Source organism: Phoca vitulina, unplaced genomic scaffold (genome assembly GCF_004348235.1).
Source record: "Phoca vitulina isolate PV1807 unplaced genomic scaffold, GSC_HSeal_1.0 scaffold48, whole genome shotgun sequence".
Lineage (NCBI taxonomy): Eukaryota > Metazoa > Chordata > Mammalia > Carnivora > Phocidae > Phoca > Phoca vitulina.
The window spans coordinates 2,994,816-3,016,954 of NW_022589751.1; the positions used below are offsets into that span (position 1 = coordinate 2,994,816).

Genomic DNA, 22,139 nt, shown 5'->3' on the forward strand with positions numbered 1-22,139 from the left:
AAAAAAAAACCCAAAGACATCACCAAAAAACTGTTAAAATAAATGAGTTCAGTCGAGGGTAGAAAATAAATATACAAAATCTGTTACATTTCTGTACACCAGTAACAAACTATCAGAAAGAGAAATTGAGAAAACAATCCCACTTACAATTGCATCAAAAAGAATAAAATATCTAGAAATAAATTTAACAAAGGAGGTGGAAGGCCTGTACACTAAAAACTATAAGACATTGATGAAAGAAATCAAATAAAACAAATAAATGGAAAGATATTCTGTGCTCATGGATGGAAGAATTAATATTGTTAAAATGTCCACACTAGCCTTTTACCTCATTGCATCCGAGAGAGCAAGATGGGTCACCAGCAGCTGTACTGGAGCCATCCGAGGAAATTTGGCCAGGGTTCTCGTTCTTGCCGCGCGTCTGCTCAAACCGGCACGGTCTGATCCGGAAATACAGCCTCAATATGTGCCGCCAGTGTTTCCGTCAGTACGCGAAGGACATAGGCTTCATTAAGTTGGATTAAGTGAACTTCCTTGAATTGGTCATCCAGGATAACCTACCTTAACTGCAGATACCCAAGATACCTACTTTAATGCCAACACATTGTACATAAAATAAAAATACTTCTATTATGAAAAAAAAAAAAAAATGTCCACACTAAGGGCGCCTGAGTGGCTCAGTCAGTTAAGTATCTGCCTTCAGCTCAGGTCGTGATCCCAGGGTCCTGGGATTGAATCCTACATTGAGCCTGCTTCTCCCTCTGCCTCTGCCTCTCTCTCATGAATAAATAAAATCTTAAAAAAAAAAAAAAGTCCACACTACTCAAAGCAATCTATATATTCAATGAAATCCTTGTTGAAACTCCAATGGCATTTTTCCCTGAAATAGACAATCCTGGGGTGCCGTGGTGGCTCAGTAGGTTAAGTGCCTGCCTTCAGCTCAGGTTGTGATCCCGGGGCCTGTAGTAGATCCCCACATCAGACTCCCTGCTCAGCAGAGAGTCTGCTTCTCCCTATTCCCTCTGTTCATGCTGTCTCTCACTCTCTCTCGCTCAAATAAATAAAATCTTTTTTAAAAAATAAAAGAAATAGACAATCCTAAAATTTGTATGGAACCACAAAAGACCCCAAATAGCCAAGGCAATCTTAAAAGAACAAAGCTGGAGACAATATGCTCTCTGATTTCAAGCTATATTACAAAGCTATCGTAATCAAAACAGTATGTATTGGCATAAGAGACACAGAGATCAATGGAACAGAAAAGAGAGCCCAGAAATAAACCCACAATAAATTAATCTATGACAAGGGGGATTAAATGGGTGATGGGGAGTCAAAAGGTACAAACTTCCACTTACAAAAATAAATCACCTTGCCAAGGCGCCTCCCTTCACAGAGCACCCTGGGAAACCCCAACGGGTGATCCACCTCAGCTCCAGCCACCCAGCCAGGGCACCCCTCCAAGTAGATCCCAGAAACCCCTGGCCCATACCTGCCTTGACTCAAGCCACCCCACCAAGGTGTCCCCTATGCTGAGCACCCCAAGACACCCCAGCTTGTACTCACTTCAGCTTCAGCTGTCCTGCCAGGGTGCCCTCTGCACAGAGAGCCCCAGGACTGCCCTGGTCCACGCCTACTTCAGCCTCAGCTGTCCTGCCAGAGTGCCCTTTGTACAGAAGGCCCTACCTGAGGTCTCGGCCAATAGCATCAACCACCAAACCTGTAAGCAGGCTTTCAGATCAGTATTGACCAATAGAAATATAATGTGAACCCCAAATGTGGGTCTCATATGTAACTAAATTTTCTAGCAGACACATTAAAATCATTTTAAATAATTCTATTTAATTTAACCTATATATCCAAAATATTTTGACCTATAATAACATTAAAAAATTATTGAGATATTTTAGTTTCTTCATACTGTCTTCAAAATCCAATGTATGTTTTACACTTATAGCACATCTCAATTCAGACCAGCCTCTTTTTAACTGCTCATTAGCCACTTGTGGCTACTGTACTGTGACAGCCTCAAATGATTCAACCATGCAACTGTTAAGTCCATTCCAGCCTTGAGTTTTCCCAGCTGAGACCCAAATATCATACAGTTAGAAAATTGTTCCTGCTATGCTCTTTCTGAATTGTTGATACGAAATCTGTGAGCATAACAAAATGGTAACTAAATCTGGGTGGCTTATTATGTACCAATAGTAACTGGGATACCAGTCTATGAAAGTTCTAGAACTTATTTAAACATTTTCCTATCCTAGGTGTTTTTCCCACCTCTTTCCAGGGCTTTATTATAAACAATGCTATGATGAGCAATACAATCTCTGTAAGCTAGTCGAATTATTTGCGAGTGGCTTTTCTGGGTCAATGGGAGCATACATTTAGATTTACATTCACATTGTCAAACTGCTATCCAAAGCTTAACCAGTTTTCACTAATAACACACATATTCCCAACTGTGCTTCTAATTAATACTAGCCCTTTTCTAGTTTAAGTTGAATGTTTAGTTCCTTTCTGTTCCATAAAATTCATCAATAATCTTGCTTTATCTTATATTTTAAACTACCAGTGATATATTTGTGTAATAAAAGATTGAAGTAATGCACAAACTATATTAAATGGATCCTACATCATTACACAATTTGGCTCTTTTCCCACTTAATGTCTTAGACATATTTCCCTGTTAATTAAAAAATTAATTCATTAAGGGCACCTAGGTGGCTCAGCCAGTTAAAGGTCTGACTTCAGCTCAGGTCATGATTTCAGGATCCTGGGATCGAGCTCCACTCAGCAAGGGAATCTGCTTCTCCCTCTCCCTCTGCCCCTCCCCCGGCTCATGCTCACTCTCTCTAATAAATTTTTTTTTTAAAGATTTTATTTATTTATTTGACAGAGAGAGACACAGCGAGAGAGGGAACACAAGCAGGGGGAGTGGGAGAGGGAGAAGCAGGATTCCCGCGGAGCAGGGAGCCCGATGTGGGACTCGATCCCAGGACCCTGGGATCATGACCTGAGCCGAAGGCAGACGCTTAACGACTGAGCCACCCAGGCGCCCCTCTAATAAATAAATATTTTTAAAAATTAACTCAGGGCGCCTGGGTGGCTCAGTCGTTAAGCGTCTGCCTTTGGCTCAGGTCATGATCTCCAGGATCCTGGGATCGAGCCCCGTATCGGGCTCCCTGCTCTGCGGGAAGCCTGCTTCTCCCTCTCCCACTCCCCTGCTTGTGTTCCCTCTCTTGCTATGTCTCTGTCAAATAAATAAAATCTTTAAAAATATATATTTTAAAAAAATAAAATAAAATAAAAAATTAACTCATTAAATGTTAATTGATTAACTGAATGACTGCTTTGTAATTGTTATATATTAAATGACTGCATGGTAGTCCAATGAATGCATGTATCTTAATTTAACCATTGCCCTGGTGATAGATACTATGGTGACTCCAACTTTTCATTACTGTAGTGCTCTAAAGACCATCTTTACTCTTTATTGGATTTTAAGAAGTAGAAATGTTAAGTCAAAGAGTAGCTTTCTAAAAGTTGGTCGATATAGTCAAATTATGCTTCTCATCACCAAACACTTCATTAATTCACAATTCCTTCAACGACACGTAGGTGTGCCTATTTTCTTGCACCTTCAAAAGCACAAAATATTTTTATCTTATAAATTTTTGCCAAATAGGACAAAAAAATTTTGATCATTTTCACATTTCTCTAAAGCTGGTTATCTCTTTTTGACTACTTGTGCTTGTTTTTTCTGACAACTGTATATTCATATTCCAAACCATTTCTCCACTGGGATTTTTATATTATTCTTTTTTTAAAGATTTATTTATTTTAGAGAGAGTGAGTGCATAGGGGGGAGGGGAAGAGGGAGAGCAGGGGAGAGAATCTAAAGCAAACTCCCCGCTGAGCAAGGAACCTGAGGCAGGGCTTGATCTCACAGCCTGAACTGAAATCAAGAGTAGGACATTTAACCGACTGAGCTACCCAGGCGCCCCTGGGATTTTTATATTATTCTTACGCATCTTTATGAACTCTTTAGATATTCTAAGTATTATTTGTTATAATATGATGATGGTAATATTATTCTCTCCAAGTCTGGTTCTTTGTATTTTAACACCATGAAGCCTCTGATCATACAAAAGTTTTTAGTTTTTGTGTGTGTGTGTGTGTGTTTTATGGCTTCTGAATGTTCTTATTTAGAAAGACAACTGTGTTAAATTATAGAAGATACATGAATATATATGTGATTAAATATTTCAAAAAACAAAGCCAAAGTCAAAATTTCATTTCATCATACCAATAAAAACATTCTTCTCAAAGATAACAACTTTTGGACTTTATTTTACCAGCTCTTTTTGAATACACAGGACATATATGTACAAATAAAAATAGCTTCATTTTTTAAAACATAAATTAGACCACACTATGTAGATTTTCTGCAACTTGCTTTTTTAACTTGAACAAGGTATCATGGGGATATTTCTATGGTTCTATATAGAGTTCTACCTCATTCTTTTTACTTCCTACATAGTGTTCTATAGTAACTATTTCCATATTCATAGACATTTAGGTTCTTCAAATATTTCACTAGTACAAACCATACTACAGTGAACATCCTTACAAGTGAGAAGTTCTCCAGGATAGAGGTACACAGACTATCTTTCTTAAATGTGTGATTTGTTGAGTGTCTCCTCCTTGATGGTCAAAAGGAATAAACTACTTCTGCATGATCTACCACACTAACTACATTTGATGGCTCTTTCTTCGTTATGCATTTTCTTATGTTGTTTAAGGGCTGAACTCTAGCGAAAAGCCTTCCCACATACATTACATTCATAAGGTTTTTCTCCAGTATGGATTCTCTGATGTTCAACAAGGCCAGAGCTATGCCTGAAGGATTTCCCACATTTCTGACAGTAATAGGGCTTTTCTCCAGTATGAATTCTCTGATGTCCAATAAGGGTTGAGCTCTTCGTAAAGACTTTCCCACAGTCGTTACATTGATAGGGTTTATTTCCACTATGAGTTTTCTGATGTCCAGCAAAGGATGAGCTATACCTAAAAGATTTTCCACATTTACTGCAGTGATAGGGTTTCTCTTCTGTATGCATTCTTTGATGACTAACAAGAGTTGAGCTCTTCCTAAAGGTTTTTCCACATTCATTACACCAATACGGTTTTTCACCAGTATGGATTTTCAAATGTTCCAACACAGTTGAGTTATCCCTAAAAGTTTTCCCACATACATTACATTCAAAAGGCTTCTCTCCACTATGTATTCTCTCATGACGAGTAAGGGCTACATTCTGAGCAAAGGCTTTCCCACAGTCATTACATTTGTAGGGTTTCTGACCAGTATGAATTCTCTGATGACGTAAAAGGATAGAGTTCTTTCCAAAAGCTTTTCCACATTCATTACATTTATGAGGTTTCTCTCTAGAATGAATTTTCTGATGATTAACAAATGTTGAGTACTTCTTAAGGAATTTCCCACATTCAATACATCTATAAGGCTGCTTGCCTGTGTGAATTTTACGATGATTTAAAAGAGATGAACTGCTCATAAAGGCTATGCCACATTCATTACATTTATGGGGTTTCTCACCAGTATGATTTCTCTGGTGGCTAATAAAGGAGGAATTATATTTGAAGACTTTCCCACATTCCTCACATTTATAATGTGTCTTCTCTGTGGAACTTCTGCCCTCCCAGTCCAGGCCTCTTTCCATCACGTCACTTTTTGTTTGCTCTCCCAGATCAGATCCTTCAGAAGTATGTTGCTTTAGGGGGGACATCTTTGTTTCAAACCAGTACTCCTGGACTGAAAAAATTTTTTTTAATTCAAACATTCTCTATGTTGAAATACTGAAAGTGAGAGCTGCACAAGATAAAAATTTTCTATTCTACACAACTAAGGGTTATGTAAAATTAATTCATCCCACTTGTGATTCGTGTTAAGAAAAGATGGCGAGAATAAAGATAAAAGTCTAGAGAAATGGAATGAAGTTATATCATAAACACCGTATTTAAAGAATGCAAGGAGCATCTAAGAAGTTGGCAAGTTAGGAAGGTAACACAGAAAACACATTCCCCCCAAAAATAGATGAGAATGTGAGAATAAACACAAATTTGGAGAGAAAACCAAATATCCCAAAGCAAACCATGATTGCTAGGGCAGATTCCTATAGGGTGGTACATTTGAGAACACCTTAATGTCTCCAAAAACTTAAGAATAACATTTCTCTGAGAATTTAACAGAGAACCAATACTTAGTGTCTCAGAGAAAAAAACAGACAAAATATTTAAGGAACCAAAACAGTTCTCAGGCAAAAAATTGTACTGTAATCTATGTTTTTTAACATATCTTAAAAAGAACATACCAATCAAATTGTGATCTTTTTTACAAAGTACACACCTATGACCCAACAGAAAATAGGTAAGATGATTATGACAAGTAGATTCTGAAAAACTAATGGAGCCAAATTTATGATAAAACAATCATTGATCAATTCTTTTACTGAATGAATTTTTCTTATATACATACATATACATTTACATTTATATATTTTATTATTTATATTTATTAGCCAGGGGAGAGATTCCATACATCTGATACTAGAGCTAAGACGTTTTTTTTTTTTAGGAAAACTCAAGTTGAAAATGAAGCCTGGTGAGAAACAGCCCAGATCCTTCAAATGGCCTTTGATGGGATATACATTTAATGTGTAATGGTTAAACTAGAAAAAACTTTAAGATACTGATTGTAAAGGAAGGTGGAGGCAAATTAGTCATATGAAGAGAAACGCAAGCATATGGACACTTGTTCTATAACAAAGGTAGCTTGCAGAGCATTGAGGAAGAGAAGACTACACTGGCACTTGTGAGGTGTGGGGGGGGGGTGGTTAAACATGAACCCTACCTCTTCCCATGCACAAAAATCAATTCTAAGAGGATGATAAATCTAAAAATAAAAGACAAACAATAAAACTTCTAGGAGTTGGGGCGCCTGGGTGGCTCAGATGGTTAAACGTCTGCCTTCGGCTCAGGTCATGATCCCAGGGTCCTGGGATCAAGCCCCACATCGGGCTCCTGACTCAGCGGGGAGCTTGCTTCTCCCCCTCCCTTTGCCTCTCCCCCTGCTCATGCTCTCTCTCTATCTCTGTGTCTCAGATGAATAAATAAAATCTTTAATAAAAAAAAAAAACTTCTAGGAGTTAACACAGAAGAATGTTTTCATGAATGTGGGGAAAGGAAAGATTTATTTAAAAGGACACAAAAAGCACTGACAAGAAAGGGAAAGATTGATAAACTAGAGATCATTAAAATTAAGAACTTCTGTTCATCAAAAGACCATTAATAGTCAAAAGCAAACCACAGAGAGAACGGTGATACCGCATATTTAATCAACAAAGGGCTCTCTGAATTGATAATTCATAAAAGATGATATATAATGGCCAATAAACATTTGAAAATGTCCTCAACCTCATTATATATAAGGGATAAGGATATTAAAACCACATTGAGATACATAACACACCCAAAGAATGCCTAACTTCAAAAGACTGGCATCATCAAGTGTTCATAGATACAGAAAAATAAGTACTCTCACACAGATGGTAGAAATATAAATGGCACAAACCTTTCAAAAACTATTTGGCATTATGTACTAAAGTTGAACATATGCATATCCCATAAAATAAAAATTCCACTCCTTAGGTATATGTCCAAAAGAAACGTATCCACACATGAACCAAAAGATAACCTATAAGAATGTTCATAGCAACTCTAACAGTCAAAAGCTGGAAATATCCCAAATATCCATCCACATATATGAGATAAGCTATGGAATAGCCATACAATGAATAAAATACTCCAGCAGTGGTTTTCCAAGCATGGTCCCCAGCCCAACAGCATCAGCATCAGCATCACCTGGGAACTTGGTAGAAATTTTCAGTTCACACTCCAAACCTACTGAATAAAAAACTCTGAGGGTGGGATCTAGTAATTGTACTTAAGCATGCTTTCTGATGCATATTAAAGTTTTAAGAATCACTGATCCACAGCAAGGACAATGAATTAAAGTGGCCAAATAAACTTTAGTGTTAGTTTAGGGGGGTGGAGGGAGGATGGCTAATTATTGGGAGGGATCAACATGTGATTTAGTAGTATTGCCAATGTTCTTTTCTTTGACCTGAGTGCTGGTTACATAGTAGTGGCTTTAAAAACACTAATTCAGACTGTGTATATATATTTATCAACTTTTCTATATATATATTAAATTTTTAAAAGGCTTTAAGAAAGAAAAAAAGGAAGGGTAGCTTATGAGTCTCTTAATACTTGATCAGAGAAATCAAAACACAAATTGCAAAATATCTAATAATCATGAAAACCATATCAGAATCTATTGAATACAACCAAAACACTGCACAAAAGTTTAAAGCTCTAAATATTTATATTACATAAACAAGAATGAAAATCAATGAATTTAAGTAAACAATTAAGAAGGTTAGAAAAAGTAAATAAACCTAAGAAAACAAAAGGGAAAAGGAATTAAATATTAAAAAACAAAAAATAATAATACATAAATACATCTAAGAGCTCTTTTAAAAAGCAGAAGAGTTAATAAATCTTAAAAAGACAAATAAATAATGTAAGAAATCAGTAGAAAGTAACCATAAATGTAGAGGATATTACAAAAAGAATCAGAGGGGTACCCGGCTGGCTCAGTTGGAAGAACACACAACTCTTGATCTCAGGATCATGAGTTTGAGCCCCGCATTGAGTGTAGAGATTACTTTAAAAGATAAATAAATAAACTTTTAAAAAATAAATAAATAAAAATCAAAAAGAATCATAAAGGCAGGGTACCTGGGTGGCTCAGTCAGTTAAGCATCTGCCTTTGGCTCAGGCCGTGATCCCAGGGTCCTGGGATCAAGTCTCATGTTGGGCTCCCTGCTCATCGGGGAGTCTGTTTCTCCCTCTCCTCTACCTCTCCCCCCCAGCCAGTGCTCCCCCCTCCCCTGCTCCTCAAATAAATAAATAAATAAAATTAAAAAAGAAAAAAGAATCATAAAGGCTACTTTGTTCAAAACTAGAGAGATAATTTGAGAACTTGAATTACTGGATATTTTTAGTAAATTGTAAATTTCAAAACTGTTTTGAGAGAGAGCAAAAATCTACTTGGACAAGCTACCATAAAAGAGAGATTATCATCAAATAACTACCCCCTAATTCCTCTCCCCTGCTCCCTGCCATTAAAAATAAGTAAAAACCGGGGCGCCTGACTGGCTCAGTTGGTTAAACATCTGCCTTCGGCTCAGGTCGTGATCTCAGGGTCCTGGGATCGAGCCCCACATTGGGCTCCCTGCTCAGTGGGAAGCCTGCATCTCCCTCTCCCTCTGCCTGCATCTCCCCCTGCTTGTGTTCTCTCTCTCTCTGTCAAATAAATAAATAAAATCTTTAATAAATAAAAAATAAAAAAATCAGTAAAAACAAAACAAGGGCCAAACTTTCAGGGAACCAGCTATCATGTGAATTAAACTATACCAGAGGATGAAAATAGGAAAGATCCAAAAAAAATTTTTAAGAGGTATTACAAAACTGAAATCAAAACCTAATGAAAATGGCCTGACAAAAAGAAAAATGTAAATAAACTTTTTATAAATATCAGTGCAAAAACTTACATAAAAGATTAGCAAACAGAATCATTTACTGTCATAACCAAGACGGTTCTATTAAGAATGCAAAGTCGTTAAGATAACTGAAGATAAAATTTACCATATTAACAGATCAAAAGGGAAAAGATACCCTCTCCACACAGGCTGAAAAGGCATTTGATAAAATTCAATGCCCGCGCTTACTTTAAAAAAAAGTAATTTCTTAATGAAAGTGAATTAAATACTTCCTTTACATAATAACATTTATGTATCCCAACCCAATAACCAGCTAAATGGGAGAATCCTAGACACAATCCCATTAAAGACACAAAAAGACAAGCATTTCCATTTTGTATTGTTGACAATACAGAAAAAGTCAATATAAAACTTTAAAAAAATCCATCCTCAACTACACTCCCGGTAAGAGGAATGCAAATTAAAATTACAATAAAAGTTTTTAACTATCAGATTGGCAATTATCAAAAAGTATAAGACACTGTTGACAAGGTATGATCAGACTGGCACTCATATGTTGTCAATAGGAGTATAAATGTATGGATACTAGTATTATCCACTAAATTTTAAAATATACTTACCCTTTCATGTATAAATTCTTGTTCTAGAATTTATCCTATAGATTTACTTGTACTTGAGAGAATTGATATGTGTATCAATAATCACTGCATCACTGTTCATAGCTACTATGTCCAATTGGGAACTGATTACTTAAGTTACAATATAGCCATAAAATGGAACACCATACAGCCATTAAAAAATAAAACAGCACTCTAAATGATGTAGCTATGTGAAATGACTTCCAAGATATGACAAAAGCAAGACACAGAATAGTGTACTACCATGTACTTGAAAAAAAAAAAAAGGGAATACATGTATATTCTTGCAAAGCATACATTACACCTGGAAATTTCCACAAGAAATTTATATAAAGATGCCTCTGAGGAGAGGAACTGGATGATTAAGAAAGGTATATGAAGGCTGCATACCATTTGAACCATCTGAATTTTATACCATACGCATTTCTAAAAACCAATAGAGTGGAATATGCAAAAAAGGAGGGGGAAGTGTGAAACAGGGAATTATTGTGGAATCTTTGCATAAAGATGTATTACCTTCCAAATGGATGGAAGAAATATCAAAGGAAACACTGCTAGCTTTTACTACATCTAAATTCTAAACATCTTATATCAAAAAATACCAAAATTAAAACAGAAAGAACCAAGAATAAGGAAGACTGAGTTACTGTTGTTACCCTAGAAAGAATCTACACAGGGGTGCCTGGATGACTCAGTCAGTTAAGCATCTGCCTTGGGCTCAGGTCATGATTTCAGGGTCCTGGGGTCAGCCCGGGAGTCAGGCTTCCTGCTCAGCGGGGAGTCTGCTTCTCCCTCTCCCTCTGCCCTTCTGCCCCCCGCCCCCTGCTCATGCACGCACTCTCTCTCTCTCAAATGAATAAATAAAATCTTTTTGAAAAAAAATAATCTACACAATAATTTAGAGGAAAATTTAGTTAAACGTAGTAAGAACAAAAAGAATTACTGAAAATCATTAAAAAACAAAACAAAGCCAAAAACCTAGGTTAAACAAATTATGTATCCTTGGTATCTTCCATGAAATACAGTTATAAAGGTTTCTCTGAGGATGATATAGGCAAAATGACAGAGTTTTTTAAAAAAGGAATATTGGCAGGATAAATATTTTAGGTGAGAGAAACATCCATGTTTAAAGATTTTGAAATGAATTATGACACGAAGAAAGTGACATACAGAAATTTATGCAAAGTATATGTAAAAAAAAAAAAAAAAAATGAGAGTCAAGAGTAAAGGATAACAGAGAAGAGAAATTTAAAAAGACCACAGGGAAGAAAATGCTTCCCCATCAGTTTGTTTGCCAAAAATAGTAATTATCTGATAGGAAACTATGCTTACACTTGGAATCTGCCACTGTCACTATATGATTAGAGATAATGGATATTAAAACTAGAAAGGGATATACAGTCATTTACGAAGCTAACCATGACAGAATTTGAAAGGAATTGAGAATGGGACAGAAGACAGAAACAAAGTATAGCCTGACAAGTGCCTGAAAATGGGGAGGGGAAAAAAACACATAAAGAGACTGAGGATTTCAGAGCAAGAGGTCATGGGCCTGAGGCCCTCGAGAAGGGAGCAGCTCTCCATAGGAATGAAGAGAAAAATGGCAAGTCATTTGACACGACAATGACATTAAAAAGAGGAAACTGGTGTCAAGTGCCCCAGCCCTGCTGCCCAGACATGGGCCCTCTAAGATGAGCCTTCTGACCAAGAACCCCTCCTCACCATTCAATGTGTTCAGCTGCTGCTTGAAATGGCTCCCACCTCACTCACCAGAGCAAGTATCTGATGGAATCTGTTGTACTTCCATCCATGGCTCTGCCCCTTGCTCCAACTGGGTGATTAGTTTGGGTTTGGAAGAGAGAAGTCCTATTAGTACAGAAAGAAAAGGAATGTGACTGTGGTGATGAGCAAAAGCAGTTATCCCAGACCTCAATCTCAGGGTGGCCTACAGGGTGGTATCAGGATGTCCAAATCATGTAGTTATAGACATGTACATGGAAAAATTTAGAGAACTGGGCTAGACTGCACACAAAGCTACCATCTTAAACTCTGTATGGCTCTGACTTTGAGGGACAGAATGAGCATTAACTCCAGCCTCTAAGTCCATGTTAAAAACAAACAAACAAAACCCCCCATTTAAGATTTTTAAATACCCCATATACCCTGTGAAAACCCACAGTTGCCCAGGAAATCAATTTTGAGTTAAAAAGACATCCTTACGGGGTACCTGGGTGGCTCAGTTGGTTCAGAGTCCGCCTTCAGCTCAGGTCATGATCCTGGGGTCCTGGGATCAAGCCCCCTGTCAGGATCCCTGCTCAGTAGGGAGTCTGCTTCTCCCTCTCCCTCTGCCCCTCTCCCCTGCTTGCGTGCACCCTCATGTTCTCTCTCTCTAATAAATAAAATCTTAAAAAAAAAAAAAAAAAAAGACACCCTTACCCACAGACACCAGATTCCCATAGTTTTCCAGCATCACATCCCTGTACAGGGCTTGCTGAGTGGCATCCAGGTGTTTCCATTCAAACTGGGTAAAGGCCACAGCTACATCCCCAAATGTCAGTGATCCCTGCAAAATCAAACCCAATTCTGCTCATCCAGGAACTGTTTACACCCTTGACCCTGAAGTAGAGAACCAGGAAGTCCTCACTAGAAAAGGAAAGTAACACATTCAAGGCCAGCTTCTGATATTTCAGATTGTTTATGCAGAGGGAAGTGGAACACAGTTAATGAAAGGATCAAGGGGGAAAATATATGACAGGCTCAGAAATCAGACTTGCTACACAGGAACAAAAAATTAAAAGATAAGAAGCTGGAAAATCCAGCCAGGGATAAAGGGAGGTCATGGCCCCTCATCTGAACCACACTGCCCTCCTCATGCCCTTCCAACACACCTATCATGCTCCCTCCTCTGGGCGTGGCATTTGCTCATCTCTCACTTTGTAGGTCTTTACTTAAATGTCACCTCATCAGAAAGTTCTTCTCTTTTCTCTTTTCCCATCCTCTACCACCGTCTATCCCACGACCCACTTCACTTTCTTCACAGGATTTCTCACTTCCTGGCAAGATTAGATTTATTGTTGGTATCATCTATAATGTGAGCTCCGTGAGGTTAGGGACCAGTGGGTCACTGCTGTCTCACCAGCCTAAAATACTGCCTGGCACATTTCGGAAGTGTTCAAGGATTTGTCAATTAACAAATGAACTAAAACTCAAAAAGACATGCAAAGTGATACTGGCTTCATCCTAGAATTTACTGGGAAATAATATATATTTGTCAATAGCCTTTCATAGCTATAGCAACTTAATATGTACCAGGCACAGTGCTAAGCCCCAGGCTATACATCATCTCTCTGAATTTCTACCATGACTATTCATAAAGTAAATCTATTTTATCATTAAGGGTAGTAAAGCTCAGAGAGTTGAAAGAACCTGTTCAAAGTCACCAGGCTGGTTGACTACAGTATAAAAAGGAACTATAAAAAATGGTAATGAGACTATGGAGCAAATTGGAAGAAATGGCTATGACAAATTAAAAAGAAAAAAATGGGTAAACCTAAAAAATACACATGTGAAAGTGTTTCAAATGAAATAATTTGACTTGTTAGTGTGATAGGAATACAGGTAACCTTTAATTTTTAAAATTTTCTGTACCCTTGGGGCGCCTGGGTGGCTCAGTCATTAAGCGTCTGCCTTCAGCTCAGGTCATGATCCCGGGGTCCTGGGATCGAGCCCCACATCAGGCTCCTTGATCCGCAGGAAGCCTGCTTCTCCCTCTCCCGCTCCCCCTGCTTGTGTTCCCTCTCTCGCTGTGTCTCTCTCTGTCAAATAAATAAAATCTTTAAAAATTTTTTTAATAAATAAAATTTTCTGTACTCTTAATTTGTGTAATACTCATATATTACTTCCTGTCAAAATGCTAATTACTTCCTGTCAACTTTTCAAAATCCTTCAAAACCCAGTTTTCTCGAGGATAAAGGCAAACTCCAGCCTGGCATTCTAGACCCCAAATGTTTCCAAATTTCTCTGGGACCAGTTTGTTCCTGGTTTAGATGTGATGGCTTCACTCATGTCCTAGCCTTCCCCTAGTCATCCCATCTTCTGCAATTATGCAAGTTTCATTTAATCTTCAGGAAGAACTAAAAGGATTACCACCACCACCACCACCCATCCACCCTTTAGACTCTGACCCTGAATATCAAAGGCACTACCATCACTGTATCATGTCTATCATTCACTGACACTTCAACCTCTGTCGTTATATGATAAATGAGTCTGTTTTTCATCTTCTGTGAGTTGGCAACCCCTTTCAGGCAACAGCTATACTCTACCTACAAAGTATTCTTCAGCTTCTAGCACTCTAGAAAGCATGGGTAGCAAAAATCGATTTAGTGAACAACTCGGTAATGGGTAGAGAGGAAATGAAGGGACAACAGTGGGGAGAGGGCTCCTTTCTCTGTAAAGCTGCACCAATCCAGGATAGGCTCAGGCAACCTAATTTGGTCCATACACAGGGCAGAGTATCTTCCAGGCAAGAAGCATAAACCCGACTTCACTTTGAAACAGTGGCCATTTCTCGGGAAAAGGTGAAATCAAACTTGCCTGGATTTGGGGTCTTGGTAGTCTTGGGGCCATCTGTCTCCTGAACTGTTCTCCCAGGCAAGGGCAAAGAATCCTGAATAAGCCAATCTGGGGAAAAAGAAAGGAAATATGAGGAAGTCCCTCCATGTCCTAAACTAGCTGGAACTTGCTCTCTGCAAGCTGGACAAGACCAGTCCTCCACCCTCCCCACTCCCCACAAAGGTGGGTGGACACGTGAAGGTGGTTAAGGTCAGGGCCGGCTGCCTGGAATCTGGCCCGGCAGCAAGCTCCAGGCCAAGCTCTGGGTGTGAGTCAGTCAGGCACCTTCGCCAACACGGTGGAAAGTCTCGTAGGTGACTCAATCTCTGGGCCTCAGCGCAAGCCTTTAAACTTTCGGTCAGGCGCCATATTCGGGCGGTCACTCGACAGGGCACCGCTCCTCGGGGTGGGGCCCCGGCCACATTTGCCCGTCCCCTCCTCAGCCGGCTCCTTCCAAGGCCGGCTCCCTGAGGAAAAGAGGGGTGCACCAGGTCTCAGGGCCCCAGCCCGCCAGCAGCGTTCCAGGACCAAGCTGGGCGCGCTGGACCGCGAGGCTCAGCGCGCGGAAAAACTGCGACCACCCATGACGGTACTGGCCGCGCAGACCCGCGAGCTTTCAGGAGCCTCGCTCTACGCACGCGGAGGCGGGCAAGGGCGGAAACGGAAGCGGCCGCGGGGACCTCTGGGAAATGTAGTCCGGGATTCCTTCCAGGGTCTCAGTGTCTCCATCCTATGCCTTTCTAGGCATCACTTGGGGTGCTTTGAAAAGCAGTGGGGCCTTGGTCCCAGCTTCAGAGATTCTGGAGTAATGCTCTGGGTAGTCCTGGCATCGGGATTTTTTTAACCTCCTACGTGATTCTAATATGTAGCCAAGACTGGCACCCAATGCTAGAAACATGCAAATCTATGAGACTTGTTTTATGTTACTTTGGGACAGCTCTTTATGATTGATTCGTTTGCTTGTTTCCAAGCAATCCCATTTTGATTTTAAGCAAAGAAAAAGCATGTTAGAAAAGTAGAACACCCAAAACACTAAAAATTTCCTATTTGCTGACATAGAAGATGGAACAAGATTGAATCCATTTTTTTAAATGTGATACTTTCTAGGAAAAAAAAAAAAAAGTACTACTTATAAACTCCAGGAATTGGATAGCTTAGAAAGGAAAGTGTATCTCTTTTTTTCAATTAGGACTTTTTATTTGGAAGACTATTTCTCAGAACGGGGCATTTATTTACCAAATTAACAATGATTAACCAGTGCCCTGCTAAATGCCACTCACTATTCTAGATGCTAAGGACAGAGCACTTGATAAGGACTCCCTCCTTAACCAAACTTTGGTCAGGATCCTCTGAATCCTCTTCCATAAGACCTTGTGTTTGGCGTAGTAAGTCCAATTTTATCGAAGAATCCTCCTAAGCCAGTTCATCAAGAATTCCCCCACCCAGGGGGGCCTGGGTGGCTCAGTCAGTTAAGCGTCTACCTTCGGATGGGGTCATGGTGCCAGGGTCCTGGGATCGAGCCCCGCGTCGGGCTCCCTGCTCAGTGCAGAGCCTGCTTCTGCCTCTCCCTCTGTCTCTCGGCTCGTGCTCACTCTATCTCAAGTAAATAAAGTCTTTAAAAAGAAAAAAAAAAAAGAATTCCCCCACCCTTGGAATCCAATCAAGCTCCTCCTCCCCCACCCTTGATATCTAACCAAATTCCCATTCTGCCCTCCCCCTTCTTGATACCTAACCAATTTCTTCATAGTCCTTTTCCATTTATTCCCTCACCCTGTCAGTTGGCTATAAATCCCCACTTGTCCCTCTTGTACTGGGAGTTACAAACTCTCTTCCATATTGCAATGCAATAAAGTCTTGAATAGTCTTCTTTGCAAGTCTCAAAAGGTGTCAGTATAATTTCTCTTTAACACCGTGAACCAAACAAATAATGTCTGTCCCCTCAAAGATCTTACATTCAAATGGACATTTGGAAGAGAGAGATTCAACAAAATCAGGGTAAAGAAGTGAGAAGAGGATTCTTATTTAATCTAGAGCTGTAAGGAATGGCCCCTTTGATAAGAGATCATATGTGCAGAAGTCTTTAGGAAGTGAGGTAACAAAAAGGGGTATATCTGTGGGAAGTTAGTTTCAGGCAGATAAAACAGCAGATGCAAAGCCCCTACAGAGTGTACTTGGGTTACTTGAGGAACAGTAAAAAGTCAAGGGGTTAGAACACCAAAGACAGGTAAAGGCTAGATCATGTTTGTGATGATTAATTTTACATGTCAACTTGATTGGGCTAAGGGACACCCAGACAGCTGGTAAAACATTAATTCTGGATGTGTCTGTGAGAATGTTTCCAGAAAACATTACCATTTGCATCAGTAGACTGAGTAAAGAAGATCTACCTTTACCAATATAGACAGGCATCATCCAATCCATTGAGAGTCCAGTTGAACAAAAATGTGGAGGAAGGATGAATTCTCTCTCTCTTCTTGAGCTGAGACATCCATCTTCTCTTGTCCTCAGACATCGGAGCTTCTGGTTCTTAGGCCTTCAGATTCTGGGACTTCCTCCAGCACACCACCCCTCCCTTCTCAGGCCTTCAGCCATTGGCTCCCCTGGTTCTCAGGCCTTCTGACACAGACTGAATTATACCTGCTTGCAGATGGCAGATCATGGGACTTCTCAGCCTCTATAAACAAATGAGCCAATTAATTAATTAATTACACATATACTATCATTCTGTTTCTCTGGAAGACCCTGACTAATACAATATTGGTCCATTTAGTCCACTGCAAGGACACTGGCTCTTACTTTGAATGAGATAAGAAGCCATCAGAATGTGGGGAATTACAATCCTCATTCATTGTTGGTGGAATGATAAAATGGTGTGGCCACTTTGGAAAACAGTTTGGCAGTTCCTCAAAACTTTAAACATGGAGTTATATCACTCGGTGATACCATTCCCAGGTACCTACCAAAGAGAAATGAAAAATACATCTACACAAAAACTTGTACATAAGAGTCCATACCAGTGTTACTCATAAGAGTCAAAAGTGGGAAAGGCACAAATGTCCATCAACTGGCAAATGGATAAAAAAGTATGGTATATCCAAACAGTGGGATATTTGGCAATAAAAGGAAAGTATTGATATATGCTACATAATTGATAAACTTTGAAAACAATACTAAGCAAAAACAAGATAGTCACAGGGGCGCCTGGGCGGCTCAGTCGTTAAGCGTCTGCCTTTGGCTCAGGTCATGGTCCAGGGTCCTGGGATTGAGCCCCACATCAGGCTCCCTGCTCCAAGGGAAGCCTGCTTCTCCCTCTCCCACTCCCCCTGCTTGTGTTCCTTCTCTTGCTTTGTCTCTCTCTGTCAAATAAATAAATAAAATCTTAAAAAAAAAAATCTATAGCAACTAGCAACAATTCACAATAACTAGCCCAGGAAGCCAGCCTGCTTGTAGACTGACTTGTAAGAAATCAAAACATCATCTCTAGCCATCAGCCCAAGCAGCCAAACTATTAACCAGCCCCTAAGAGTCAGACGTTAATAACTGACAGTATCCCTTAGTTTTGTCCCCACTTCCAATCAGAGAATGCCAAATATACTCCCCTAACCAACCATATAGGACGCCCTCTTCTACTTAGCTACCTCCAGTTTCCCTTCCCAATGGCCTGCAATCAGGGCATACCCAAAGCCTTCCCTTTTTTCCGCTCTGAAGCTTTACCACTCCACTGCCTTTGAGTCTCTGCCAAAATGCAAGGGATGGTAGCTACCTTGCCACAGCATGCTTTGTATAAATAGCCTTTGCTTATTCTCATTTGGTTAGTCTTCATTTTTTCCACAAATTCTTTTATATCTAATATCCAGTCCAAATCTGAATATCTCTAAGTGTCCCATAGATTTCTTTTATACCTAATTTGTTTGACTCAAAGGGGAATGCTTCAATCAGCCCTGGACCCTCTTTGGAAGTTTCTTGCTCCCTGGCAGACAAGTTGTCCGAGGCCTACGCTATGTTTTGCCACAAACCAGCCACTTCTCCAAAGAGCCCTGGCTTTTTCAGTTTCCTGCCATCTTTTGGATTTACCTACAAACTGGAGCTTGTGAAGGAGCCTATGGGCCTTAGCCCAGTTTCAACGGTGTTCTCAGCTTCCTGCTGAGGAGTCCACTCAGAATGGAGTTCTCTTCTTTGGGGACTGTGTTATGTGGTGGTAGTTTCTGTGTTCTGGGTTCCAGGATTCTCACTATTTTGGAACAGCTGCTGAAGCCCCACGGTGCTTTGACCTCACCTCTTCTGGTTGTGGGGGTACCCTGACTTTGGCTTTGTTGAAGATACTGTCCAGTGGGATGTTTCTCCTGCTATCCTAGGGACTCAGTCCATTTTTATGAGTGACTTGGGGAAATTCAAAAACTCTGCTGCTCCTGTTTCTCCCTCTCCCTGCACTGTTTCCCCCTGTTTGTGTGCTCACTCTCTCTCTGTCAAATAAATAAATAAATAAAATCTTAAAAAAAAAATTTTTTTAAAGGGGTGCCTGGGTGGCTCAGTCAGTTAAACATCTGCCTTCAGCTCAGGTCATGATCCCAGGGTCCTGGGTTCAAGCCCCGCATCGAGCTCTCTGCTCGGCAGAAAGCCTGTTTCTCCCTCTCCCTCTGCTGTTCCCCCTGCTTGTGTGCTCTCAAATAAATAAATAAAATCTTTAAAAAATTAATTAAAAAAAAAACTCTGCTGCTGTAAGGATCTTGCCCTGCTTCTCATTTTTTTTTTAACAGATGAGGAAGGTTTAGAGAGGCCAAATAATGTGGCCTCGGTGTGTTCACATACAAAAAAGTTAATAATCTCTGCTCCCCTACTTCCCAGGACTGTTGTGAGAAATAAATGAGATAAAAGAAATGAGAAGTCAGAGATACAAGGACACAACAGGGCGCAAAGGCAGACATTCCTGGAGCAGGTCAAAACACCCTCCCACAGTTCCTCTGTCTCCAAGGGCATGCCGCTAGCAACCGCCGCCCCCTAAATGTCAAAACAGGTAAATTAACTTTTACAGGGCACTGTGATGCAGGCCTTCCACGCCTTATTTCCTGCAGTTCTCATGACAGCCTGAGAGGGGCAGCTTTCACAAGCCTCATTTTACAGAGGAGGAAATCAGCACTTAGTGACATTGATAACCTGCCCATGGTGTCTTGTTTTCTGGTAGCGGAGCCTGTATTTACACCCAAGCAACCTCACTCCACGGCCCCTGCCTTAGCAATCTCATTCCACCGCCCCTGCCTTAGCAATCTCATTCCACCACTCCTGCCTTTAGCTGCTCTTGGTGCCTGAAGCGGAGAAGGTGTGGGTTTTCATGGAAGAGGAGGGAAAGGCAGAGGACAGAGAAGGTGAGCCAGGAGGAGCTGGTAATTGAGCTGTTGAGAAGCTCTGTGCAGCTATTCTCAGTATCCTCTTTCTCTGAGGTAGGTGGCTAAGCCGAAGGCCGGGCTAGCTCACCAGATTGTAATTACCCCCTTAGAGTCTTTCAAGGCATTCTTGGAAACATGTCACTCTTCTAGGGTTTCCAGATAAAATACAGGATGCCCAGCAACATTTGAATTGCAGACAAACATTACAAGGGACACACATCTCCTAAAAAAAAAAAAAAAAAAAAAAAAGTCATTCGTTGTGTATCTGAAATTCTAATTGAGCTTGGCATTTTCATTTTCATCTAATTGAGCTGGACATTTTCATTTGCTAAATCCGGCAACCCAACCCTGCCCACTCCACACAGATCTTTTTTCTTTTACATTTCTATCATCCTAATACAACATCTAAATGGAACCTTTTTTTGGTTTTAAAGATTTCTAGATCTTTAGGGATACTCTATGATACATTTAACCTTGGATTGGGGTATGCTCCTTAAGTTATCTACTCATTAGTATCCCTTAGTTGGCTGTGCTCCGTATCTTAGAGAAAGTCAACAGATACAGTCTGAAGAAAGGTGGGAAGTACAGCAACAACAATCAGGATGGAGAGGCTGATGGGGGAGAAGAGAGGATTCATAAAGCTGAAAACCGCTAAAACCCTCCCCCCCAGTGCTGGTGGAGCCATGTGGAGAAACAGCATTTTATGTGATGAGGTACACAGAATATAGTCGCTGAACGCTTCTGAATGAGTGAGTGCAGGAATCATGCTGAGGTGCATCTAGCAGCGTGTACACTATAATGATGAGTTTCCACAGCCCTGGGGCCATCTCCCCCTCCCCCCTCCCCCCTTAGCAGGCAGCACCAAGAGCCCTTTATTACTGGGCAGGATTAACTTCCCTCCTCGCCCCTCCCTGCTTGCCTGGAGGCACTCGACCAATTCGCTTCTTTTCTCTGGGCCTTGATTCCCAGTCTGAAAAGAGGGCTGGATGAGACTCCCCTCATCACCCTCTTCATTTCTAGGATTATACATCATTTGAGCACACCCTGGGGACAGTTTGGGAAACAGACGTGGAGACATTCTTAGAACTCACAGGGATCTGGACAGAGGGAGCTCTGTGATCCCCTGCTCTAGTCAGGAGCCAGCCTGGCTGGGGAAAGGGCTCAAATCCACATGGAAGCCCTGACCTCCCTTTTCCAGCTCCAACAGTGATTTCTCCAGCTTTCCTAGGAGTCCACTGTGACCGGACCTGCATCTGCCACCATCTTAATTGGCCTGCTATTTCTATGTTGGATTGATTCCCCCAGCAGGCTGGACTGGGAGGCAGAGCCCAAGGGGTCCAACAAAAGTTCCTTTCTTCATCTCTGTTCTGGCCTGTTGCATCTGTGATCCCCTGAAAAGATGAGGTGACAGATAAATGTGCTATAGTGAAAGTGCTTCCAATGCAATACCTAAGGTAATGAGTTTCAATCCTGACTCTGCCATTTACCAACAGCAGAATCTTGCGCAAGTCATGGCCCCTTTCTCTCTCATCCTCTGTGCCTTCAATTTAAGACAAGTGAGGAATAACCCCTATTCCCCAGTGCTTTAACAGGCAAGGATGAACGTTGGGCCCTGAGCCCAGTACAGGGCATCCAGGAGGAAATCTGTAAATCGAAGTCCCTCCACCTTTCTTTCTGTGTGTCTCCCAAGGGCTTTCCAGCTGAGGCCTAAAGACTGAGGTGCTCCCTGGCTGGTGCTCCTCCAGGTCCCAAGACCACAACAGGCAGAAAATGTAGACCCCAGATGGAGACCTCACAAGCTTCCTCCAGAGCACCTGGCTCTCACAACATGGAGAGCATCCTGGAAAGGAGGGCTTAGCAGG

The 22,139-nt window shown here is 40.7% G+C and overlaps 1 protein-coding gene and 1 pseudogene across 5 annotated transcripts in view; one reads left to right on the forward strand and one right to left on the reverse strand.

The window, feature by feature from the left end:
• Positions 1–351: 351 nt before the first annotated feature.
• LOC116649599 lies at positions 352–650 on the forward strand (annotated as a pseudogene).
• Positions 651–4,346: 3,696 nt separating this feature from the next.
• ZNF485 (zinc finger protein 485) overlaps positions 4,347–22,139 on the reverse strand; it is a 33,046-nt gene continuing 15,253 nt past the window's right edge. For 4 of the 5 annotated variants that reach the window (XM_032432214.1, XM_032432218.1, XM_032432216.1 and 1 more), the window contains 5 exons: positions 17,281–17,567; positions 14,876–14,962; positions 12,716–12,842; positions 12,050–12,145; positions 4,347–5,830 (listed from right to left, as the gene is read on the reverse strand). In XM_032432214.1, the coding sequence (XP_032288105.1) occupies positions 4,812–5,830; positions 12,050–12,145; positions 12,716–12,842; positions 14,876–14,908 (1,275 nt within the window). In that variant the 5' untranslated portion in view covers positions 14,909–14,962; positions 17,281–17,567 and the 3' untranslated portion in view covers positions 4,347–4,811. Of the gene's footprint in view, positions 5,831–12,049; positions 12,146–12,715; positions 12,843–14,875; positions 14,963–15,178; positions 15,508–17,280; positions 17,568–22,139 lie in introns of those variants that run through there. The other variant, XM_032432215.1, reaches the window with a different exon arrangement.